Source organism: Gopherus evgoodei, chromosome 5, assembly GCF_007399415.2.
Source record: "Gopherus evgoodei ecotype Sinaloan lineage chromosome 5, rGopEvg1_v1.p, whole genome shotgun sequence".
Taxonomy (NCBI): Eukaryota; Metazoa; Chordata; order Testudines; family Testudinidae; genus Gopherus; species Gopherus evgoodei.
This window is the reverse complement of record NC_044326.1, coordinates 79,668,586-79,693,447: the sequence shown is the minus strand read 5'-3', so window position 1 is coordinate 79,693,447 and position 24,862 is coordinate 79,668,586. Positions and strand designations below refer to the sequence as shown.

General features: G+C 41.2%; 2 protein-coding genes across 7 annotated transcripts in view; one reads left to right on the top strand and one right to left on the bottom strand.

Moving 5' to 3' along the window:
* Positions 1 to 24,862, bottom strand: part of C5H4orf45 (chromosome 5 C4orf45 homolog) — a 140,586-nt gene that overhangs the window by 45,824 nt on the left and 69,900 nt on the right. Inside the window, exon 5 of one of the 3 annotated variants that reach the window (XM_030563578.1) lies at positions 21,980 to 22,318. The exons of 1 other annotated variant lie outside the window; for it this stretch is intronic. In XM_030563578.1, coding sequence (XP_030419438.1) covers positions 22,031 to 22,318 — 288 coding nt within the window. In that variant the 3' untranslated portion in view covers positions 21,980 to 22,030. Of the gene's footprint in view, positions 1 to 21,979; positions 22,319 to 24,862 lie in introns of those variants that run through there. One more of the 3 variants, XM_030563582.1, reaches the window with a different exon arrangement.
* The window catches only part of FNIP2 (folliculin interacting protein 2), an 82,156-nt gene that overhangs the window by 45,866 nt on the left and 11,428 nt on the right, over positions 1 to 24,862 (top strand). For 2 of the 4 annotated variants that reach the window (XM_030563574.1, XM_030563577.1), the window contains 11 exons: positions 3,005 to 3,136; positions 6,415 to 6,515; positions 6,603 to 6,674; positions 7,681 to 7,781; positions 7,919 to 8,008; positions 9,230 to 9,301; positions 10,072 to 10,201; positions 14,224 to 14,425; positions 14,993 to 15,081; positions 19,369 to 19,515; positions 19,646 to 19,815. In XM_030563574.1, the coding sequence (XP_030419434.1) occupies positions 3,005 to 3,136; positions 6,415 to 6,515; positions 6,603 to 6,674; positions 7,681 to 7,781; positions 7,919 to 8,008; positions 9,230 to 9,301; positions 10,072 to 10,201; positions 14,224 to 14,425; positions 14,993 to 15,081; positions 19,369 to 19,515; positions 19,646 to 19,815 (1,306 nt within the window). The remainder of the gene's footprint in view (positions 1 to 3,004; positions 3,137 to 6,414; positions 6,516 to 6,602; positions 6,675 to 7,680; positions 7,782 to 7,918; positions 8,009 to 9,229; positions 9,302 to 10,071; positions 10,202 to 14,223; positions 14,426 to 14,992; positions 15,082 to 19,368; positions 19,516 to 19,645; positions 19,816 to 24,862) is intronic. The other 2 variants (XM_030563575.1, XM_030563576.1) reach the window with 2 other exon arrangements.

Genomic DNA, 24,862 nt, shown 5'->3' with positions numbered 1-24,862 from the left:
GCGGTTTTACCTTTAAATCTGCTTATCTGGGAAACTAGGCAGATTATCTTCTATTTAACAAGGGTATTGAAGAGTATGGTTAATCATGCTGTAGTATAGTTAATGTGTTTCATTCTAGCTATTCCTGTGGGTGGCATAGAGCAGAACACTTTTTTTTATATTAAGGCTGTTTTTGTCAATAGCTTGTGTCAAGCACATGACTATTAACATTTGTGCATTTATAACCACCTAATGACAGTCACATTGGAAATTAGATAAGCAGTAGTTACATAAATGCAGTGCCAAGCAAAAGCTGCACAAAAGGAATGCAAATATGTGGTAAAATATGAAAGACCAGTCAGCCTCATGTAGAAAAAACAACAAAATCCTCTACCACGTGTCTGGTTAGTTTTATAATTGATAGTAAGAGGGCTTGCTTGTGCCACTGCTATAGTGAAACCTATTTCTGCTCTCTAGAATTATGAGAGCGCTACTGGATTGTCTTTGCCATCTCTCTCCAAGCCCCACCCAAGAGCATGTCTTAAGCAGGGCCGGTGCAAGGAAGTTTTGTGCCCTAGGTGAAACTTCTACCTTGCACACATCCCCCCAGCTAACCCCGCCCCCGCCCCCCCCCCAGCAGCTAACTCAGCCCCCCATCCGGGGAGCCCCCCCTCCACCACGATAGCCAAGCCCTCTCCCCCCCGTCCCACCATGGCAACTAACCCTGCCTGGGGAGACTTCCCCCATTTCCCCCCCAGCCCCCTCCCGGCAGCTAACCCTGCCAGGGGAGACCTCCTGCAGAAACTATGCCTGCCTGAGTAGCCTGCCCCATCTCACCTCACCTCCGCCTCCTCCACTGAGCATGTTGGCACTGCTCTATTCTCCTCCCCACCCAGGCTTGCGGCGCTAATTGTAGGAGACTTAGAGTTGGACACTGTGCTCAGCGGAGGTAAGGTGTGGCGTGGCGGGGAGCTGTTCCCCTGTGTGCCTCCCCTCATTATTGCGGACAACCCTCCCCCCGTGCCCCTCCCCCCCCCCAGCTCACCTCTACCTCCTCACCTGAGGGGGCTTTTAGGTGCCCCCAACCACTAGGCACCCCAGACGGCTGCCTAGTTTGCCTAAATGGTTGCACCGGCACTGGTCTTAAGTTCCCATTTTCTTGGTTTTATAACTATTTCAGTGCAAGCTCCTAATGTATCAGTGTAAAGCAAAGTTAACACAGATTCAACTTAATCCAGTAAACCCTGCTTTGCACCAGTGAAGCATGTGTGCATTGATGTAGTTACAACACTCAGCATTTTTTTAATGTATGCCATGCCAAAGATTGTTGTTTCATTAGTATTTGTGTATACTGCCCAATACAGTGTGGTCCAGATTGAGACTTTGTCATTATTGCAATGCTAATAGTTTAAGAGAATGAAAAAAAATCAGAGTATGTCTACACTTGGAGCTGGGGGTCTGATTCCCAGCTTATGTAGACATCCTCACTCTAGCTGTCATCAAACTAGTGCTCTAAAAGTAGTCGTGTAGTTGGGGCAGCATGGGTGGCAGCAAACAGCAGCATGGTCTAGCCATCCTGAGCACAAACCTGCCTGAACCTCAGGGGTATGGACTCCAGGTGGTTAGTCCATGCCGCTGCTCATGCTAGACTTAGCATGCTAGCTTGATGAGAGCTACCGTAAATATTTCTATGAGAGCATGATATTTCACATCCCCTGCTCCTAGCATAGATGTAGCCAGACACATGCTTTGCCAGCATTTATTCTAGGCAAACTAGCCTTTTTGATGGGTAACTAAAAAGGATTTGTGTGAGTGTTTGTTTTTTAAACAAAAAATATTGTTTTTAAACTGGGAACTCTGCATGCAAGAACTTCTATTTTTAATTTTATTCAAAAAGCTAAATGCTTCTTTTCTTGGATAACATTTACCACAACGTTACTATGTAAACAGCATGCAACTGTTGAAAGGTTAAGAGTCTTTCTGTAGTAAAAACTGCCTAGGTAGGTAGAGCAAGTCAAATAATACAAACAGTGATTTGAGAGCAGGGGCAGCTCTATGTATTTTTGTCGCCCCAAGCACAGCAGGCAGGCGCCTTTCAGCGGCACACCTGTGGGAGGTCCACTGGTAACATGGATTCGGTGGCGCTCCTGCGAGAGGTCTACCAGTCCTGTGCCTTCAGCGTACCTGCTGCCAAATTGGGCATACATACGTGGCGACCGGCAGGCCACCCCCCGCAGCTGGCCACCCCCCGCAGCTTGCCACCCCTGGCACACGCTTGGTGTGCTGGTGCCTGGAGCCGCCCCTGTTTGAAATTAAACTTGGGGAGTTGGCAATGCAGTTATTGACAGGTGAATATTACACACTAAATATTCAGACTGGCAGTAGTTTATTCTTAAAATTCTATGCAAATGATTATTCGTCCTAATATTCCTGCTAATTATTCTGTATTTGTGTTTTTCTGGCTGTTCTTCTGTTGAAGAAATCTGCTGTTAATTTTGTGAAGCAAAAACAATACCATGAAATTTAAGAGATTGACCGCTCGCTATCCATAGAAAGCGGCTCATAAAATGAGATTTATTTGCATGAATGTTAGTAAATTATCTTATAGATTGCATCTCACTCCTGATTTCTATAAAATATATTCTAACAGGAAAAAAAAAAACATTCGCTGTAGATTTGTAACAAATTACTTTGACCAGGATCACGATGGCTGAAGAAGCAGAGTGTTTATATATTTCTATATAAGACATGTATTTCTATAACAAAAACTTAATTCATTGGTAGACTAAGTTCAATGCTTCTGTTCCCCTGGGCATCACTTTCCTTTCTCTTGAAAAGCCAAAGTTACTAACATGACTTGGATTGATTTTATTTTTTTTAAACCCATAGATAAAATCTTTGAAAATTATTTTTTTGCACCAGTATGGTCTTAATAAAACTCTTCTGAGATCTCAGGGGTGCAGCTAGAAACAGAAATCTTCATGTTTGTTAAACTTACTTTCATCATCAACCTTTTCTGACACAGAAAATAGAGGATGCTTCAGGAAAGGCTTCTGCCAAGTGCTGCCAAGCAAGCAATGGGACCAATAGTATTTCTTCCCATAGCCCATCAGTGGGCTGTACACAGCATGTCAAGGACCAGCTTCCAAAGTACCGGGTAATGTTAACACATCAATGCAAATCTATATATAGATTTTCACTGAATGACTAAAGATGATAACTTTGTGTTAAATTCACAAATGTCTGTTTAAATAGGATTTGTAGTATGAAACTGATGCTGGGGATCTGAACTGTATTTCTTTCCTTCCACATGCTGAGGAGGAGGAGTGTTTTGTTTTGTTTTATTTTTAAAGTGTTATGTAAGTTTAGCAGTTCCTATGTTCAGTTTTTTAAATTTTGCAATTCTTCAGTTTTTCTGAACTTTTTCATAAAATAGTTATAGTCTAAACTTAGACATACTTCAAAAGTATGTAAGTGCTTTATGGTGCTCCACATTCTTGGTCTAGAAAAATACAATTTTTTTTTCTCAATCCTCCATTGCAGGAGCCAATGCTCATAACTTCTGCAGGAGCTGTTGAACCCAGCTGATTATGGGAAAGATTGTAAACAGACTGTGTCAATATGAAATCTAGTCAGCTTCTAAAAATGGCTAAATACTTTCAGGTCTCCTGTACAACCACAAAAAATGGCAATCACATCTTCCTGGTTGATTTAAAAATGCTTTTTTCCTTTGTTTTGATCTCTGAAAGTCTCACATAAACGGGAACTCAGTTTCTCCTGTAAAGAAGTGACGTTCCCGTAAAGACTTAAAGCATATGACTAGTCATACCACATAGTGTGACTACTACCATATAAAAAGTTAAGACCTTATCCTACACTCAGTTACACATGTGCTGAACTTCCCATGTTGAGGAAATTATGTAATTGACTACACAAAATACTGTCAAATACACAAAGAGAATTAGGGCTTAGATAAAACTTGTTTGTTTATACATGTAACTAGAAACTTCTTTAATTACTTTAGTTGGTGCTAGTGTTTGTGTGTAGGTGAGGTCCTTTTCTTCAGTTTTTCAGTTCTAGTAATCTTAGGGTACATTTATGCTGCAAAAAAATATGCTGCAAAAAAAAACCCAAACAAAACAGCAGCAGTAGGGAGTCTCAGAACCTGGGTCTGCTGACCTGAGGCTCCTGCTGTTTGCTATGAGGCTAAAAATAGCAGTGTAGACACTCTGGGCTCCAGCTGGAGCTGGTGGACTCTGAAAACTGGTAAGGAAGGAGGGTCTCAGAGCCCAGGCTCCAACCCGAGCAGGATCTCCACACTGCTGTTTATAGATATAGCACAAATCTGAGTAAGATGACTCAGGCTCTGAGACTTGCTGCTTTGGAAGGGTTTTTTTGCCGTATAGACTTACCCTCAGGTGTTACCATAACATTAGTCTTAGAAAAAAGCTTTCAGTCGGAAGTGACTTTTTAAAGTTAAATTTCTTTTTTAAAAGTGCATACTCTGTTTTTTTGGGGGGGTTCCCCCCCTGCAAAATCCCTAGAAGCCTGCCACTGAGGCTGTCTATCCTACTGCTTATGTTGGCATAACTTATGTCACTCGGGGTGGAGGAGGAATAAATCACCCCCGAGCGACATAAGTTACACCCACATAAGCACTGGTGTGGACAGTACTGTATCGGCGGGAGAGCTTCTCCCACCAACATAACTTTCTGCTGCTTTTTAGGGTTGGAGTAGTTAATGGGAGAGTTCTCTCCTGTTTGCTTAGAGCAGCTACATTAGACAGTTTACAGCGACACGGCTGCACCTGTAAGCTCTCTAGTGTGGCTGTACCTCTAGTAACTGAATTTTTTAAAATTTAGTCAGAGCAAGGCAACTAATTCCTCAGAGCAAGGTCTGTTGCTTTTGAGCACTTTTCCAGTCTCCTAAAGCCCACGTGAGTTTTTTGGGTGCTGATTTTAAAAAAGGACATTCAAGACTCAGAAAAATGAGTTTTCTACTTTTTAAAATTCCTATGTGCCTCTGTAAAATCGCTTGTGTGAATCTCCTCAAAAAAGGCAAACCTTTGTCCTGTGCTAAGAGACACATGAGAGACTTCATGTGAATTGGGTTTGTTTTAAGAAATTGTATCCTTGTGTTGAAATGCAAGTTACTACCTTAACTTGGTGAGAACTTATACATAGGAGTTTATCCTCTTACTGGTAGTAGATCTTTGGAATGTAGTAAGAAATAGGACTTATTTTGTTTCCTTTTTTAAAATTGTCATTCCAAGTATATCTTGCCATCTAAATGAGTTAATTTAGACCGGGAATGATTTTTAAATTTAAAAGTAACAACACTTAAGAGTCCAGACTCTTCAGACCTGCAATGCTTGCAGTCTTTCTCAAGCAACATCCTCCAATAAAGAAATGTGGCTGGGAGATATAAAATTACTTGTGTCTGGTTCAGCTGCAGAGACTGTGCATGAGTGTCTTCATTGCAGACCTTTGGGAGAGTCCATGCAAATTTGAAGTAGTAGGCCTCTCTAATGAAGTAAATATAGTATGTACTGTGACAAAGTTCCTCCTCTGCCTTGGTGGATCCTGCACTTACTGGTGGATTTGCTCGCATCAGAGATTCATGGCAGCCCTCAGTTTAGCCACTTTTGCTGGTGGTTTTTTTTATTTGTTTGTTTTTTGCAAAAGTGGCTAAACTGGCTCAAACTTGCTGTTCACTCAGCTTATCTCATCATTGGCCAGCATGGAGAAAAGGAAGGAGAACAATCCCTGCAGTCTCTGCTGATCCACCTAGTGGGACAGGCCAGGGACCTTCCCCTCTGGTGGGACCCACAGTCCAGGTCAATTCCTCTTGTATCCAATAGTGAGTTGAGGGGATGGGGGGAACCTGGGCCTGCCCTTTACTCCGGATTCCAGCCCAGGGCCCTGTTGATCACAGCTGTCTACGGTGTTTTGTGTAACAACTGTGTGACAGCTACAGCTCCCATGGCCTTCTCCCAACATCGCCTTTATCTGCACCACAGGACCTTTATCCTGATGCCAGATAGTGTTTGTATTCCTTAGTCCTCCAGCAGCACGCCCTCCCACTCTCAGCTCCTTGTGCAGCCCTCACTGACTGAAGTGAGGTCCTTTTTAAACCAGGTGCCCTGATTAGCCTGCCTGCCAAATTGGTTCGAGCAAGTTCCTGATTGTTCTGGAACCCAGGGAAAAGGGACCTGCTTAATCTGAGGCTAATATATCTGCCTTCTATCACTTTCTTGTAGCCATCTGGTCCGACCCTGTCACGGTACGCATTGCACAAACACCACTTGGTATATGCTGCTCTTCACTGGGAAGCAGAGATTACTTGTACTTCATGTTCAAAATTTAGTACTGCTGAGCGCCATGCTAAAATAATGCAATGGTTATGATTGGCTTTTTCCCCCTTACTTATCTATAGTACACTAGACCAGCCTCTGATGTCAACATGCTTGGAGAAATGATGTTTGGCTCAGTGGCAATGAGTTACAAAGGTTCTACCTTGAAAATCCACTACATACGGTAAGTGAGTTTCCTTTTCTAGGATTATCCATATGGTTGGAATTGGAACTGTTGAGTCACTGAGATGATGATTGTTTATCCTTTCAGCTCTCCTCCGCAACTTATGATAAGTAAAGTGTTCTCAGCCAGAGTGGGAAGCTTCAGTGGAAGCACAAATAAGTAAGTTTGGTTGTTTCCTGTCATTTCTCACTCTCATTTTAGATTTCTTCTGTCACTGCTCCTAAGGTTGGTCTGTATAAAACTGGAAAGCTCATAAAACCAAATGTTGGCTGGCAGTGAGTGAAAGGGAGAGAGAGTGAGACTGTTTATGAGCAGTATTCACATGCTGAGTTCTAGCTGTCCCACGAAGGCTAGAGGGGAGTGAGATCGTTCAGGGTCCATCTACACTGGAATAAATGACTTGCAGCATGGCAGCAGCCGGCCCAGGTCAGCTGACTTGGGCTCATGAGGCTTGGGCTGCAGGGTTAAAAATTGCAGTGTAGATGGTTAGGCTGGAACCCAGGTTATGAGACCCTCCCCCCTTTTGAGGTCCTAGAGCTTGGGCTCCAAGACAAGCCTGAACATCTTCACAGCAATTTTACAGTCCCACACCCTAAGCCCAATGAACCAGAGTCCAGATGGCCCACGCCAGCAGTGGATGTTTAATTGCTGTGTAGATGTACCCTTTGACTCTTTACGTGTGCTCTGGTTGAGCAATGGGAGAAACTCAAAGTTTAGAGGCCTGTATAAACATTCAAAGGTTTTTAGTCTCTATCTTCAGTGACAAGTTCCCACTGCCAACAAAGTTGCCTTTTTAATATAATGAAGGTGTGCATATATTTTTCTACCTCCCTCCCGCCCCCGTCTCTTCCTCTTCCCCACCCCCCTTCAAAAATGGCTGATGAGATTTTGCTCAATTCCCCTCTACCGCTCAAAATCACTGTGGGCAGAGACCAAACATGGAAAGTTAGTTAATTCCGAAAAGTACAGTCTTAAAGTCTACAATCCTCCATGATCTATTTTCCATTATAAATATCTGTTGTTATATAGGAGTGTCTGCTAATCTTTAAGCTTGGTGCTGAAGTTAGATTTTTATAACAAAGCCAACAAAACAGAATGTAGTTTGATGTTAGTGGAAGCCATTCTATCCCCCTTCTTAGAAATTTTGATATTTCTCCCTTTTTAGCTTGCAAGATAGCTTTGAATACATCAACCAAGATCCCAATCTGGGAAAACTGAGCTCTAATCAAAATGGTTTGGCCATCTGCCGTAGTGGATGTAATCTAGGTAAATATTTTTTTATTTTGCTTAAAAAAAAAAAAAGTTTCCTGATGAGGCCATCTGTTTTTTTTAATTATTTTCCCTGCATTGTCTTTAATTGTTTGTTTGTTTGTCTTGTGCTCTCTCTGCGTTGCTGTTTTTAGGTGTGTTACAGCTGTGTAGCAGCAAAGTGCTGCAGGGTGTATCTGAAGGAGTTCCCCTCCGGCTCATCCGGAGTGCTTCTTTCTTTGCAGGTTTGTGTGGAATGCTGAGCACAGTGTGGCCCACCCACCCACAGTAACCCAGCTTCTTCCGAATCTTGTCAGGAGGTCCATAATTACACTCTAGAAACAAAGGGCTAAAGTGATGAAGATGATGATAGGCACATATTGGCTTTATATTTTGACTCAAGCCTTCTTGAAATACCAGGCTGCATTAAATTGCTTCCTGTTCTTTCCTCCCACCTCTACCACAAATGTTCACATTAAGGAAACTTCCTAATGTAATGTGTATTCAATAATAAATGAGCCCTTATGTTTCTAAGAGGATTTATGTTTCCTGGTCTACATTTGATCTCTTGCTGGTGTGCAGTTCCGTTTTGCTTCTTTCCCTCTTTGCTTTCCTCCCATATCTTTTGACCTGTGGATTTTTTTTCACTTGATGGCAACGCTTTTAAGACATTATTGAACTGAGTTTGGGAGTGGTTAAGTTTCGATTTTCCAGTATTAAAGGCTTTATCTTAAATTCTAAAGTAGCGTTTAGTCTACTTTACATATGAAAAAATCCTTTTACAGGCATGACGATTACTCATGCTGTTGGGGAAACCTTGGATCTAACTGATCCTGCTGATTGCAAAAATGAAAAGTTACTTCACATCCCTCACAAATCTTGCATGCTTCATAAGTTAAGTGAATATGTGCTACTAACACTTACTGGTGATCTACGCTGGATTGAATTTTTGCTTCATGCTATAAAGCAAGCATAGTGATTAATTTAAAAACAACTGAAACTGATACTCCATATAAAGTATTGTTAGCCTGTTCAATGCCAGTGATGCTACAAAAATTAACGAAATCAGGATTTTCTAATGTGGCTAGAGATTTTGGGTGCTCTCATTTTTGGATACTTCACCTGAGGCACTTTTTCATGGGGCTGGTTCGCAGCTGTATGACTTTTTCAGTGTATATAAATTAATGTTAAGATTCCTACAGGTACTTAAAAGGTATTTTAGTCTAAAATAAAAAACGCAATCTCACTAGTAGTGTTCAGTATTGAAATATTGCTGGCTATTACCTCTTCAAACACTGAATATTTTTTATCTGCCCACACACTGTGGGCATAGCTATTGCTTAAATTAACTGCACTGGATGTGACTTTGCTGTTGCGTGCCCTTTAAACATAAACTTTGCATAACACTAACAAACAATATGAGGCAACATGTAATGTTTTCTGTTGATCTGATCTGTTTACTTTAGCACATAGCACCCCGGTTGATATGCCTAGCAGAGGGCAAAATGAGGACAGAGACAGCGGCATTGCTCGGTCAGGTATTTGTGTTTCTTTTTCTCCTGTTTGATGAAAGCAAAGCTTTTTAGCACAGTGATTCAACAGATTCAGGTTTTGCCCAACCAGTGGGGTGGAGTTTGGATATTGCTGCTTATAGCACATCCACGCGAACTTGTGGATCTGTTGAGCAGTTCCCTTCCCTATAAACTAGGTTTCTGCTCATCAGCTCCGCTGCTAGAACATATTCTTCCCCTTCTCCCCTACAAATCAGTAAGAAAGGGAATGTGTCTTGTGATGCTCTGCCTTTACATCATTAACTCATTTGGTTCTCATCTATGTAGTACTTCAGTAATATAAATGTATAAGCTAGGGAAGAAATCAACAGTAGCACTTCCACTAAAGAAAAGAGGGGAGAGGATTTTTGGTCAGTGGGAGGAAAAGCAGTGGGTAGAGCTTGGCCTGCCTGTCGTGACTGGCAACATCTCTTAGGACAGATTTGCTTCAGCGGAGTACAGCCAGTACAGAGGAGAGAGATGCCATCAGTCTAGTCTCCACTACATACAACATTCTGATGCTGTTAAGAAAAAAGGCTTCTACTATGTTAAGGCAGCAAGAATAATTCAAATAATTATGGTTTTACCTGCTGGGAATGAGTCAGACTGAAAGGAAAGCTACTGTGTTTTTTTGTTTTTTTTTTAAATGAGAAAATCAATAGGCAAAAATTATATTCATGTTCACCTGGCCAAAGGAAATAGTTTTTTGTTTAATCAGCACCCTACAAAATGTCCGTGTGTGTGTGTTTTCTTGACAGCATCTCTGAGTAGTCTCTTGATTACACCTTTCCCATCACCAAGCTCCTCATCCTCCTCTTCCAGTAGCTACCAACGCCGCTGGCTCCGAAGTCAAACAACAAGTTTAGAAAATGGAATTATTCCAAGGTGGTGAGTGTTGTGAGCTTCTCCCTGCTAGAATACAATAACAATTGCACTGCAGTTGCTGAAATTGGCCAAGCCTCTGTTCTTAAAGGGGCAAGTCAATTAAAAAAAAAAAAATTCCTAGTAACAATCTGATCTCTCCTACATACTAGTGTTAAGTGTTGCTTAAGATTATTACAAATGAATGACTACAAAATGAGGTTGATAATGAACACATTTCAAATGAAGGATTATCATTTATTTCCGAGGCACCCATTCAAATAAAGATAATTAAACCCCTAGCTGTTACTAGAAGAACGAATGGCGCTACCTACTGACATGCGGGAGAATGTAACATCATCAGTGGCACAATTATATTCTACTATAACAAACTGAAGTGACTAGTTAACAAAACTTTGGTGCAATAGACTATGACAACTCTCTTGACATGCACAGGAGGCCTCAAGCAGTGATTTTTTGGCACAACTTGAAAAAAGAGAGCCATGACCCAAAAACAAAAGCCAAAAGCTTGGCTATAATAACTTCAATATGTTTGCCACTAGTCTGACAAAAACGTTATGGGGTGCATCAAGACTTGGCTTATAGACAGTCTTGCTTTCTCATGGCAAGATAAGGAATGCCTCTCAGCTACTTCCCTCGCTTACAAATGGACCTGCATATATACATGCATGCTCATAGGCCTGAAGCCAGTGGATCCCTCTCGGTGCAGATTAGGTAGGAACAGTACAGAGTTGATGTAGCTGCTGGGAGTTGGCTTTCATTCTCTCCTCTTGCCCTCCAGTGTGATGGAAGTTACCTGGAAAAGGTCATCCAACTTAATGCTGTATTATATTTTCAGGGAAGCTGGGGTCAGCCACTGCCAAGGAGCTAGGGGCTGAAAACCCTGTCCTCTTGTGGATTCTGAGGGTTTTCCAGGCTTGTGCAAGTGCTTCTGCAGCCTTTACCAACGAGATGTAAAGCCCACGTCTCCCCAGTGAGATGACATAGTTGATTCTCTTACAGAGATTCCATGTATAGATTTCCCACATGAAAAGGCCCCCGCTGTGGCTTTTTGTCATTGGAAGGGATACTTAGCCAATGGATCACAAGTTGTCTTAATAAATATACAAGTTAAACAGGCTAAGTGCCCTACAAACACCTTGGAAGATCAATTTCCATGCCCCATATCTCTGTTCCATTAACCATTGCTACAAACAGATATTTTGGCTTTCTTTTGGTCTGTGGGCCAAAGAAATTATCCTGAAATCCACCATATGAAAAAGTGACCTCAAGTTCAAAAACTAATGGAATAGCTTTTAGACAAAGATCAAGGCATTGGTTAGTTAATTAACTTGTGTTCAATTTAGATCATCTTATAGTGATCAGTTAAGTTAGTGTAAAAAATCCTTTGATTAAAATCTCATTTAAAGAGGCATTTTTAAAAAAAAAAGTTCATTCTGAAATATATTTCAGTGTTTTTGTAACTACTTATCCCTAAAGACAAAACTTAAGCCTGCTTGCTGAACATTATTTTCTCTGTTCTTGGTGTAGTATTTGCAATATGCAGCATCAAATCTTTCTCCAGAGGTAAATGACTTCTGTGCATTTGCTTTCATCACATCCATAGTAGAGAAGGAAATTGCACAAAAGTATTTTAGATCCAATACTTAAGCTGTCGGGCATTACATGTGTTGGTGTGTTCAAACGTTCATTTGGTCAAACAATGAAGTACCATTGAAACAACGGATTTTAGCTATTGTTCTCAATAGGAGCTGAATCTGTGCTTTAATTCATACAGCAAAAACTGCACAGCATCTGACTGATCTTTAGACCAACGTCCCAAAGAAAACAGAACTTCTATCTGCAGCTCTAGATTGTTACTTGTTAGGCAAGCACAATTAGCAGCTTTGTTGAAACGGGTTCTCGCGTTCAGACTTCTTTCAGAGCAGTAGCCATGTTAGAACTCCTCGTTGTTTTAGTCAGACTTCTGTTTCTCAATCTCAAACTATGGGAAACTATACAAGAACTCAATTTGCGATGTTTCTTATGTTGATTTACAAAATTCATGGGAATTTCTATCTTTGCACAGAAGTTACTAAGGAGTTCAAAGGAGGTTATGTTGTCATCTTGAGCTCTTGTTTCCCACAAGCTCAGTCTTCTCTTTAGAGCCTCTGTTGTGACAAATTTAGTATATTCAACTCATCAAATAGATCAGCCAGAAAACAGTTTCTGCTTAGAATGAGTTTTCAAAATGCACAAACCTTAGTTCAAATAGCCAGCTTTTTGCTCGCCTTTTTGCTTGTTTCAACTGAAGTGCAGTCTGTACAGATTGAACAACATCTGTCTAATGCTTTGCTTTTTAAAAAAAAAAATGAAAATGCTATGAATTTACTAGTAATATTTTTAGAGATTGGCACAATAATATACCCTCTGAAACATTTTTAGTTCAGTTAATTGCAATAACTTCTCCAAAGCCAGCAACATCAGTAGACTTAGAGTTGCATTGCAGATATCTTTATTTTCTGATCTGGTTTTTTGACAATCCTTTGGCATTTGACAGCACTGTTGGAGATCAGGTGCATTTAAACTATGCAAGATTACTCTCTCCTTGCCACGATGAAGCATGACTTCAGAGACATTCATAATGGGTGGTAGGATAAATTCTTTGCCAGTTACATGATGCTGTGTTGTAATAGTCTGTTTTTAAACAAACAAACAAACAAAAAATCCATAAAGGCATTCTATGCTGCATTTCTGAGACAGAAGTAGCTTTTTGAAAAGTACTGTTTTGGTTTATGGTAATTAATAGCCTCCAAAAACTCTACTGGCTTCCTGGCATGTTTGTTATGAGGTATTTGTCTTGTTGCAGGGTAGACATAGTCACAATGCCTTTAGAAATTCATTGTGATCAGTAATGTAGGGATCAGACTGGCCTGCAAAGGAGCAGCTACCAATGGTTGCTTATTTCATCTATTCTTGGCATCTCCATCTTGTGCTGTAGAATCAAAATTTCCCCTTACATAGGTTCTCTAGTCTTTATGGCTGAGGCAATAACCATCAAAATGTAAACAGAGTTCAACTGTCTGCCTGTATCTTCCATATGTCTGGCACTTGTGAACTTTCTCATCGTGATAGGACGTTAACCCTAAAAACTTAATGTCAGCATGGTTAACTATTCTACTGCTGATCCTAGCTCATAGGAAATTAAACAATTTAATGAAGGTCTATACACTATATTGTAAGCATTGTCTCATTTTGGTGTTGAGTAGCCGAGCATCAGAGATAACCACTACTTATTTTTTCCAGTCAGACCCCTAAGTATATGTAAAGTCAAAAGCTAGATGATTTTCATCATGGACCATCAGTTTCTTGATCTCTGGCTCCAAACACTTTCTGATGACTTTTCTCTCTCACTCTTGATCAAATGCCTGGTGCTGCATTCACAAATCACTTACAAATGGACCTGCATATATACATGCATGCTCATAGGCCTGAAGCCAGTGGATCCCTCTCTCTGCAGATTAGGAACAGTACAGAGTTGATGTAGCTGCTGGGAGTTGGCTTTCATTCTCTCCTCTTGCCCTCCAGTGTGATGGAAGTTACCTGGAAAAGGTCATCCAACTTAATGCTGTATTATATTTTCAGGGAAGCTGGGGTCAGCCACTGTGACAGTGAGTATATTGTACTCACTGACACCATGGACCTGCCAGTGCTAGAGAGATGGTGCCTAGAAGCTAAGGATATTGCAACCCAATCAGGAGGGGATAACCCATGACTGGCTTCTGGTTCATACCTTACAGGCTGAGAGGTCCTGTCCTATTCCACCATGTATTTCTGTGGTTTCTATTGAGATTACTTTCTGCAGTTGCCATGGCTTAGTTTTTGGCTGATTGGAGCAGTAAGCAAAGCTCTTAAGTGATTTAAAATTACTCCTTGAAACTTGGGGATGCTGCCATAGTTAGAATCTCTTGCTGACATACAACACTATGCATCGTATACAAATGTAGGAAACGCACAGGGTAATTGGCCTGCCATTTATCTCATTGCAGGTCCACCGAAGAGACTTTTAGCATGGCTGATGAAAGCTGTAGTTCCAATCCTGCAATGATTCGGAGGAAAAAAATTGCCATCAGTGTAATTTTCTCCCTGCCTGAAAGAGAAGATGCACAGAGGAACTTCCAGGACTTCTTTTTTTCTCACTTCCCTTTATTTGAATCCCATATGAATAAGTTAAAGAGTGCAATTGAAAAGGTACAGAATGCTATTTAGTGGAGTCTGAACAATAAGCACTAAGCAGGGATGGAATACTCTAGAGCCTGGAAAGGCATAAATAATCAGGGGGTGAAGCCAGCTTGCAGACTGAGCCCTGCATGGGGATAGCACATAGCTTCTCTGCCTTTCTAACTGCATTGGAAAAAGTTATGCCTTGGGACCACAGTCCCTCCCTGGGTTCTCTTCTTGCACTGGAAGGAGGATTTGGGGGTGCGGGTGATCCTCTTCTCCCGTTTAGATGGTTTTTCAACTGGTTGATGCATTATGGGGGAGAGAGTGCATGCTTGCTTTGAAAGGGCTGGAGGGGGGGAGAGTATCTGGTGTACAGCCCTTGCTCTCCTCCCCCCATGCACCTGGTCACGTGTCCTAGATTGGTCCTTCGCAGTCATACATGGGGATGTGGGCAGCTCTTCCTTTCCTAAGTGGCCACATAACATTGGGGCTAGAGCCACAGTGTCTGTTCATCAGTTCAGACATGTTGATGAGCCTATAGAGATGGTATAAACTATTTTGCATTCTTTAAGATGTCACTTTTTATTGTTGAAGGCCATGATCCTCTGTAGAAAAATAGCAGAATCCAGCCTAAGAGTTCAGGTTTATATCAGCCGTGTCACGGATGCCCTGGGAGAATTCAGGTGAGCTGTTATTACACCGTATTATAGGAGGAAGTTAAGGTCACCTGGGATTTCCTGTTAAGACCCTGTTTTTTCAATAACTTTGCCAAACTCTAATCATTTGGGCTACATTTTTCCAATTTAAGTGTCTGCCTCAGACTGAAATTTTTTGGAAAACTTCAACAAAAATGGTTCCGCCATTTCTGAGAATGACTGACAGTAGGGGAAAATGCATTGTATTCCTATATTTAAAAAATTCTTACAGCTGTTGTGCTGAGAAACTTGAATGCTTTCCTGTTTTGACTCAGGTACTTGAAATTTGGCAGGGGGGTGATGCCTTTTGCCATCCCTGTGAACATCCACCTAAATGTGGCCCTGCTATAAGTCTTTGAAAAAAATTCAGTTCACACATTCTCAAAGAGACTTTACTAGTCTAGTAGCTAATCTCTCCTCATGGCTTGTACCTGCCAACTGGACTGCATGTGCACCATCCCCACAGAGCAAAGGATCATGCTTCAGCCCACAGACTGCATAAGACTTTCCGTGCAATTGCTCCCCCAGGCTGCGAAAGGCAGCTGTGATGTCAGATAGCAGGAGACTGTTTCCTGTGCGCTCAATGCCCCTCCCTTGGTCCCCCCACTTCAGTCCTTCAGCAACCAGGTGAAGAAGAGGTGGGGAGAACACCTAACTGGAAGGTGAAGGAGGGAGATAGGCAGGAGCTGGAGGGTGGGAGTTGTAATAAGGTGGAGGATGGATAGGAGCAGCAGGAGGGAGACAGGCTAAGGGCACAAAGGGAGAAGGGTCTATAACCATTAGAGTACACTCTCCTCCAATTGAACCCAGGAGCCATGAGTCTAACAACCCTCTGCTGTCAGCAGATAGCTGTGAAATCCACTGGCAAAGCATGTCTCTGATCCCCCTCTAGCCACTTGTCCACACAGAGGATAACAGCCTATTACTGCTATCAGTTATTTTATTAGCTTAAGTGATATAGGTCTGTTCTGTGGTTCTAAAGATCCAAACTGATGATCCAGAAACCCATTTAATCTTAATCTGGTCCCCTTGCTCATATGAGGATAGTTTTTTTAACAGCACGATCACAAACTACTTTTTCTTCAAGACCTCTTCCTCATTTAAAGCTCAGCATGGACTGTGCTCTGGGAATGAATCAGGATTATATAATAAAGGAGTGTGTTGCCAGTAGGTTCCCTGCTTGTTGGAAGGTGTGTAGTGACAGAGGCGGGGGGTGGCAGGCAGGAACAAAAAGGACAATCTCATGGTTAAGGGAGTTGAGTGCTACCTGCAGGATTAGATTCTGTTCCTGCCTGGGCCACAGAGTTCTTGTGTTAGTTCAAGTAGCTTTCTTGCATAACTTTTTCACAGGTGGTCACTAATGGTGTGTGCCTCATATTTTGGGTGCCTGACTCTCTCTCCTGGGGTCTGGTGTGTAGAAGTGTGCTGAGCACTCAAATCTACAAGTGAAGTCAGGGGGAACTGTGCTTTGAACAGTGCTATATCATGCTAAGTATTGTGAAAAATCATATCTTAGGTGTCTCAAATTGAGCACCCAAAACTAGGGGGTACTTTGGACCTTGTGCTCTCTGTTCCTCAGTTCCCCATCTATAAAATGGGGAAGAATACTGATCTCTAGCCTCACAGGGTGTGATAGAGTTTATAAACGCCACAATAAGGCAGAGGAAGGACACGAGCTGTACTGGTCTGGGAAAGCTCTGCCCCTCGGGCACTGCCTGGGGAAAGGAGCAGTATTAAAAGAGCTCTAGCAGCCCAGGCAAGGGGGAAGGAGAGAAGCCATTTTCTGTAGGACTGCCCTGAAACAGTAGGGGAAAATAATGGGAAGGTCTGGCTGTGAGTCTCCCTCTTGCTCATGGAGACATCACCCCAGAGGTATAGAGAACCATATACACGGGAACCAGAGGGTCACCTGCATCACCCCCAGACTTTGGGGTTTGAAGTGAAATGTTATAACGCAGTGACAGCCATGCCCCAAACTGAGGCATCCGGTGTGTGGGAAATGGCCCAGGAACGGATGAGCAGAAATGGGCTGAACCCAGGCCATCCCATGCTATCACTCTCTGAGGATCCTGGGTCAGGATCCCCTGTGCCTACCCTGCAATGGGCAGGACCAGGGGTTACCAGCAAGGATGATGACATAGCTGAACCCTATCCAAGGGGTTCAGGACACACTTGAAGTGAAAGAGGGTCATAGGCCTTGACCACTAGGCATGCTGACTGAAAAAATGACCCTGCTATAGAATTTGTGAAAATAAGTCGATGTTGTGAAGCACTCCTACTAAACTGAAAATCACCGTAGAATAGCTCCTGAGGAAACGAATAGTTCTGATAGTAACAGAGTAGGGTTGGAATAGCATGCAGAAAATCAGGCCATTGAACACTGAATCAAGACAAAATTATAATACTGAATATCATTAAGTGAGCAACTTCTACTCTGTGCACTGAAGAAGGCTAGGGTCCAGTGGAACAATAGTATATGATCATGTAATTAAAGACTGTATCATAATTCATACACTTATGGAGGCCCAATTAAGGCCTGGTTGCAACCTTAATTCTGGCGTTTTCTAACTCTTTGAGTGCTTGACTTTGCAATCCTAATGTTCTTTTAAGGTAGTTCTTAGTATGTAACTGTAAAATACGAGTGTTACACCATGGACTTGATTTTTATGACTTAGATTTGACTTCCCCCCCAATATAATATTTTCTCATTGCATCAATTTTTGCTGTCTTATGCCACTAGTTTTTTCCCCCAAGCTCTCCTTTCTTCAAGCATTCCTCTTCTTCCCTCCGTACCTCTCACCCTTTGCTTCTCTTGTAGCATTGATACACTTCCTATCTACAGCTGGCAAGATAGTATACACAGTGCAAAGGAAAAAAGGATATGAAGTTTAAAACAATATACATTTTAAAACATACACACTGTAGATAATGGGGGACTGTAGCTACAATGGCTTGGCTCTAAGCTTTTTGTAACTTTTGTGGAATGGTCACTGAAGAATAATGAGCCTAAAAAATCAGCCTTCATACCACACCAGAGCATGTCTTAAATAACATGCTTAAGAGAACTAACTATTCTCATCACAAGAGAAAAAATGTTTTTAGCAAATTTGAAAAAGTCTATTGTATACAGACAACTTAAAAAGGGCATAAATAAACAGAGATTGAAGGTAAAATCAATTTACACACGCATCCAAGGAAAGAAACTTAACACACACAAATTGAATTATATGTTAACACTGTATGTATCTGCAAGTAATTGCTTGGGAACACACAGCTAGATTGCTCTGGTAAATGGTAAATTTTGAAATGTAAAGTAGACAGAATGTTTGGCTGTAAATTTTCAGGCACTAATCACCCATAAAACAACAGAAAATTTAACTAGATGATCTGGAAAGCCCCAAACTTTCCACTACACTAGGGCTGTTTCTGAACTTGCTAACTTGTGAAGATTATTTGTACAAAAATTTTAAATGTGTAGAAGCCTATAATCTCTTCAGCTAGAAATTTAACTGTGGATCATGCAAATCTGTTTGGAATTAAATTAGCTGTTATCGGAGATGGTGGCCATATGTGATGGGCTTGTGTTTTGCTATCAGACTACCCATCAAATCATTGTATGTCTAAGATCACACTTTTAAAACTGCATGGTCAATGTATTGACTAATATCTGGGCTTATTTACTCAGGTGGTAAAGCACCTGACTGGTTGTTGCATAGCAGGATGAGGAGTCGAGCTGCAGATTTCATTCAGAGTTAAACTCTTACAGCATAGTTCTTCAGTCTTAAAGGTGCTCCTAGAGTCTCAATTTGTCTTTTGATGACACAATATACCAGAAAGTATGGTGAAATAAATGTTGATTGTGTGTGAAGCAATTGCCGGGTAAAACTAACGTGTTGAACTTGGTGAAGCAATAAATTTTGATTCATTGAAACATTATAATGTTTAGTCCAACTGTTTAGTTTGTGCTGAGATGAATTTCATATCCTCCTTGCATGCTAAGAGGAATGCTTTCTTTGTCAAGGAAATTGCAATTGTATTGATTAGAATATTGTTAATGCACTTATGGTGATAATTTAGTGTTCTACAGAACACCTCTTATTATGTGAGTGGAGCCTCTGACTAGCTGCACAGAACCTACATAACTATTAGAACTCCTAACCGATGTTGTTATAAAAAAGATTGAAGAAAACTGTGTATTTTTTTCTTTTATTTATTTTTGCAACCTCATTCACAGGTTAACAGCTTGTTTTGTTTTGTTTTTTTTCCTTTTGGTAGACTTACAATCTGGAACCTGTATTCGGTTCCAAGGATCGCAGAACCTGTGTGGCTTACCATGATGTCCAGCACTTTGGAAAAGAACCAGCTATGCCAGCGCTTTCTTAAGGAATTTACACTTCTGATAGAACAGATCAACAAAAACCAGTATGCTTTCTTCTGTATCATCCCCTTACCCCTGCAGTAACTTGTGTTCTAATGCATACAGACATGAGCATATGTGGAATACCTTTTTCTCCCCCTGGGATCTTATTTTTGTTATATTCTTTCTCTTTAGGTTCTTAGCTGCTTTATTGACTGCAGTGCTGACCTATCACCTGGCGTGGGTCCCAACTGTAATGCCAGTCGACCATCTTCCCATAAAGGCCTTCTCTGAGAGAGGCACATCACAATCTGTAAACCTGCTGGCAAAATCACATCCTTATAACCCTCTCTGGGCACAGCTTGGTCAGTAGAAAACCTTTTTTTAAAAAAAATCTAGTATAAAAGTTTCTAAACTTTAACCTATTTAATTGAAATGTAGCACTTCCCTACAAATACATTGTATATACACAGCTATTTTAAAAAATATCTCTGAGATAGGAGCTATGCAGAGGCAGACAAGAATTAAACTTGTACATCATCTGTAAGCATGTTGGGGATGGAGTTGGGGGATGTCAGGGAGCTGGTTCCAGCTCTCTGATTCTCTGGCCAGTCCTCATCTGACACAAACTAAAGCTATTGCCAGGCAGCATTAAAGTCTGCCACTGGTTTGTGGTCCCTGATGGACCCTATGCCAGTGGAGTATCATTATAGTAGAGCGCTGGTGCACCCTCTTTGCTGGGAAAGGGAGACTGGGCGTGAGAGAGGCGCAGTGCCTGGCGGCAGTGTACATGGGTAAGCAGAGGGTTTCTCTATGCCAGGGAAATTCTATCTGGGCATTGGCAATGGAATTACAGCCCTTTTGCTCCATCTCAGTTGCACAAAGGGGTAGTAAACTGGCTAGAAAATCTTGCCCTAAGTCCTCAGATGTGGTGACTCTCTTCTACCTACATAACTTACTAAGTATCTTGATACATGAAATCACATGGCTGTGGACAAGGGTTGGTCCTAAGACCAATGTTCAATATCTTCATTAATGATCTGGAGGATGGCATGGACTGCACCCTTAGCAAGTTTGCAGATGACACTAAACTGGGAGGAGAGGTAGATATGCTGGAGGGTAGGATAGGATACAAAGGGACCTAGACAAATTAGAGGATTGGGCCAAAAGAAATCTGATGAGGTTCAACAAGGACAAGTGCAGAGTCCTGCACTTAGGACGGAAGAATCCCATGCACTGCTGCATACTAGGGACCGAACGGCTAGGCAGTAGTTCTGCAGAAAAGGATCTAGGGGTTACAGTGGTTGAGAAGCTGGATATGAATCAACAGTGTGACTTTGTTGCCAAGAAGGCCAATGGCATTTTGGACTGTATAAATAGGGGCATTGCCAGCAGATCAAGGAACGTGATCATTCCTCTCTATTCGACATTGGTGAGGCCTCATCTGGAGTACTGTGTCCAGTTTTAGGCCTCACACGACAAGAAGGATGTGGAAAAATTGGAAAGAGTCCAGTGGAGGGCAACAAAAATTATTAGGGGGCTGGAGCACATGACTTATGAGGAGAGGCTGAGGGAACTGGGATTGTTTAGTCTGCAGAGGAGAAGCATGAGGAGGAATTTAATAGCTGCTTTCAACTACTTGAAATTCCAAAGAGGATGGCTCTAGACTATTCTCAGTGGTACCAGATGACAGAACAAGGAGTAATGGTCTCAAGTTGCAGTGGGAGGAGATGTAGGTTGGATATTAGGAAAAACTTTTTCACTAGGAGGGTGGTGAAGCACTGGAATGGGTTACCTAGGGAGGTGGTGGAATATCCTTCCTTAGAGGTTTTTAAGGTCAGGCTTGACACAGCCCTGGCTGGGATGATTTAGTTGGGGCTTGGTCCTGCTTTGAGCAGGGGGTTGGACTAGATGACCTCCTGAGGTCCTTTCCAACCCTGATATTCTATGATATAAGAAGCATGTGAATGAGAGCTGGAAAAATATTTATAACTAGCAGTTTTATTCATTTCTGAACATTTTCTCTTCAGAGCCAACATACGTGGACATTAATGTTTGCAGAGTAGATAATCACATGCATAAAATCTTACTCTCAAAAATTCCACTACTTGGGCAATCCCCCACCCCCACTCCATTTTACCCTCCTATATATGGTCTGTCCAATGTAAAACAATCCAGAAAATTTAGTGAAATTTAGTGAAACAACTTGAATAACAATAGTTCCGTGTAAGTATCATGTTCTGCTGTTTATCATCTAGCTTAGTTCTATTTGATTCTTGTCATAGAATCATAGATTATTAGGGTTGGAAGAGACTCCAGGAGGTCATCTAGTCCACCCCGCTGCTCAAAGCAGGACCAACACCAACTAAATCATCCCAGCCAGGGCTTTGTCAAGCTGGGCCTTAAAAACCTCTAAGGAAGGAGATTCCACCACCTCCCTAGGTAACCCATTCCAGTGCTTCACCACCCTCCTAGTGAAAAAGTGTTTCCAAATATCCAACCTAGACCTCCCCCACTGCAACTTGAGACCATTGCTCCTTGTTCTGTCATCTGCCACCACTGAGAACAGCTGAGCTCTTATCAGTAGCCTCGCTGGCACTGAAGTTTCCTAACTCCACTATATATATATATGTGGTGGAGAGTTGTATTGCTTGCTTTAAAAAAGAGAGATTTTGAAAAGTTACTGAGTCCTTGAGTAGTTGAGGAGAGGAGTGAGGGACTGGGTGTTTTGAGTTTCAGGAAAGTGGGAGCTGGCTTAGGGAAACAAGAAGCCAGGGCTGAGGTATATAAAAACCAGATGGAGGGAGCTGTATGATGCCTGTTTGGGCAGTAGATCTTGTCCTCTCTCCAGCAGAACTGCCGGTAGTTCTACAAAAAAAAAGTGAAATAAATTGTTACCCATACTCAGAGCTGGTAAGAGTGTACATTATGGAGTAGGCTCAGAAAGAAGCTAATACTAGTTTTAAAGACCCAGACAAATTCTAAATGGTTGAATTCAAATCATCTCAGTTCTTTCTTACATCAATATACATCAATAAGATACATATACATCGATATACATATACATCAATAAGAAGGAAAATGTTGCCCTCTGGTGGTTCCCTCCTAAAAAGACAGGGTTCGTAGTACAAAAGTGCTTTCTGAAAACAAATCTTTTGGAAGGTTAGTGTGTAATATTTGTAAATAACTACAAATTGAAAGTTTGCATAAATACATGGTTTATTATTAAATTATACTAAAATGCCATGATTTCAGTCAATTGCAGCATTCCATAAGTGATAAAACTATATTGTTGATGATGATGAAGGAACTGCTCAGTCTCTGCAAACCTTAAGTTTTTATTTCAAAATTTTATATTGAGTTGTCATAATATTATTGTTGCTCCAAGACTCTTTTATAAGTAAGTTTATATACATATAATACTAACTTAGGCCTGAAGCCTGAAAGCAAGCATTTGCTTTAATACACCTAACTGTTAATCATAGAAATGTAAAGGAAGGGAGCTCAAGATGTCATCTTTTAGTGCATCACACCATGCTGAGGCAGGAGCAAGTAAAGTTAGACTATACCTGACAGGTGTTTGTCTAACTTTGTACTTATAAACCTCCAATGATGAGCATTACACAGCCTCCCTTGGTCACCTATTACAGTATTCAACTACCATGATAATTAGAAAGATTTTCCTGATATGTAACCTAAATCTCCCGTGCTGCATCATCTTTACAGCAGTCCTTAACGTATCTGAAGGCTATCAGGTCCCTCTCACCTTCTCAAAACTAAGGTTATACAGTTTTTTTAACTTTTTTCCTCATAGGTCAGGGTTTCTAAACCTTTTATCAGTGGTTTGCTTTTCTCTGTACTTCTCCAGTTTGTCCACATCATTCCTAAAGGGTGGCTCCCAGAACTGGACACAATACCCCGGTTGACGCCTCAACAGTGCCAAGTAGAGCAGGACAATTACCTCTCATGTCCTACGGATGATACTTCTGTTAATACACCTCAGAATTATATTAGTCTTTTTAACAACTGATATTGACTTATATTCAACTTGTGATGCACTAGAACAGATCCTTTTCAGCAGTACCGCTGTCTAGCCAGTTATTCCCATTTTGTTGTGCATTTGGTTTTTTCTTCATAAGTGAAGTACTTCGCACTTGTCTTTTATTGAATTTCATCTTATTGATTTCAGACCAGTTTTCCAATTTGACAAGGTCTTTTTGAATTCTGATGCTGCCCTCCAAGGTGCTTGCAACCTCTCCCAGCTTAGTGTCATCTGCAAATTTTATAACCATATGGTTGACCCCATTATCCAAGTCATTTGTGAAAATATTGAAAAGTACCTGATCCAAGACAGGCCTCTGGGTGATCCCACTTGATACATCCTCCCAGTTTGACAGTGAACCATTGATAACTACTTTTTGAGTACTGTCTTTCAACCAGTTGTCTATCCACTTTATGGTCATTTCAATTTGACCACGCTTCCCTAGTTTGCTTATGAGAGTGGCATTTGGGACTGCATCAAAAGTCTTACTAAAATCAAGCTATATCACGTCTACTGTCCCCCAACCTCCCTCTTCCCCCCTCCCCGATCAAGTAGGCCAGTAACTCTGTTAAAGAAGGAAATTAGGTTGTTCTGGCATTGCTTGTTCTTGACAAATGCTTGCTGGCTATTATGTATTCACCTAATGATCCTTTAGGTACTTAAACTGATGGTTTAATAATTTGTTCCAATATCTTTCCAGGTATTGAAGTTAGGCTGACTGATCTATAACTCTCCTGGTCCTCTTTGTTCCCCTTTTTTAAAGATAGGTACTATGTTTGCCCTTTTGCAACCCTCTGGGATCTCACCCATCCTCCATGAGTTCCTGGAGATAATTGCTAATGGTTCAGAGATTGCATCAGTTAGTTTCTTAAGTACCGTAGGGTGCATTTTGTCAGGCCCTGCCAACTTCAATACATCTAAATTATCTAACAATCTTATTCCCTGTGGGACTACTTGCATGCATAAAGTTAATCCTGTGAGTATGTTCTTAAGATCAAGGCTTTGATTTGGCTTTTATTCCTAGAAACTCTATTAAAAATGTCAATTGGGCTTCCTGTTTTTTTGTCTGCTTCTGATTTCTATAGCAACTGTGCTCAGCATATAAGTAAAAGGACTTTCTTTCCTTGTCTCCATTTCCTAATGAAAATAATATCTTGTAAGCTTTGTTTTGTGAAACAAAACTTTCAATAGTGTTGAGGTTACCAAGATTGAATGCTAGAAGTCTCACACTCATGATCAACTCTATGAAAACAAGCCTAGGTGCAAATAAAAGGAAATATTGGATTTAAAAAAAGAAAAAACAAATGTTTTCAAACCTCCATTAATTTGCTGTGAGGCAAAGCATGTTAAAATGGTATAAGGAATTGCCC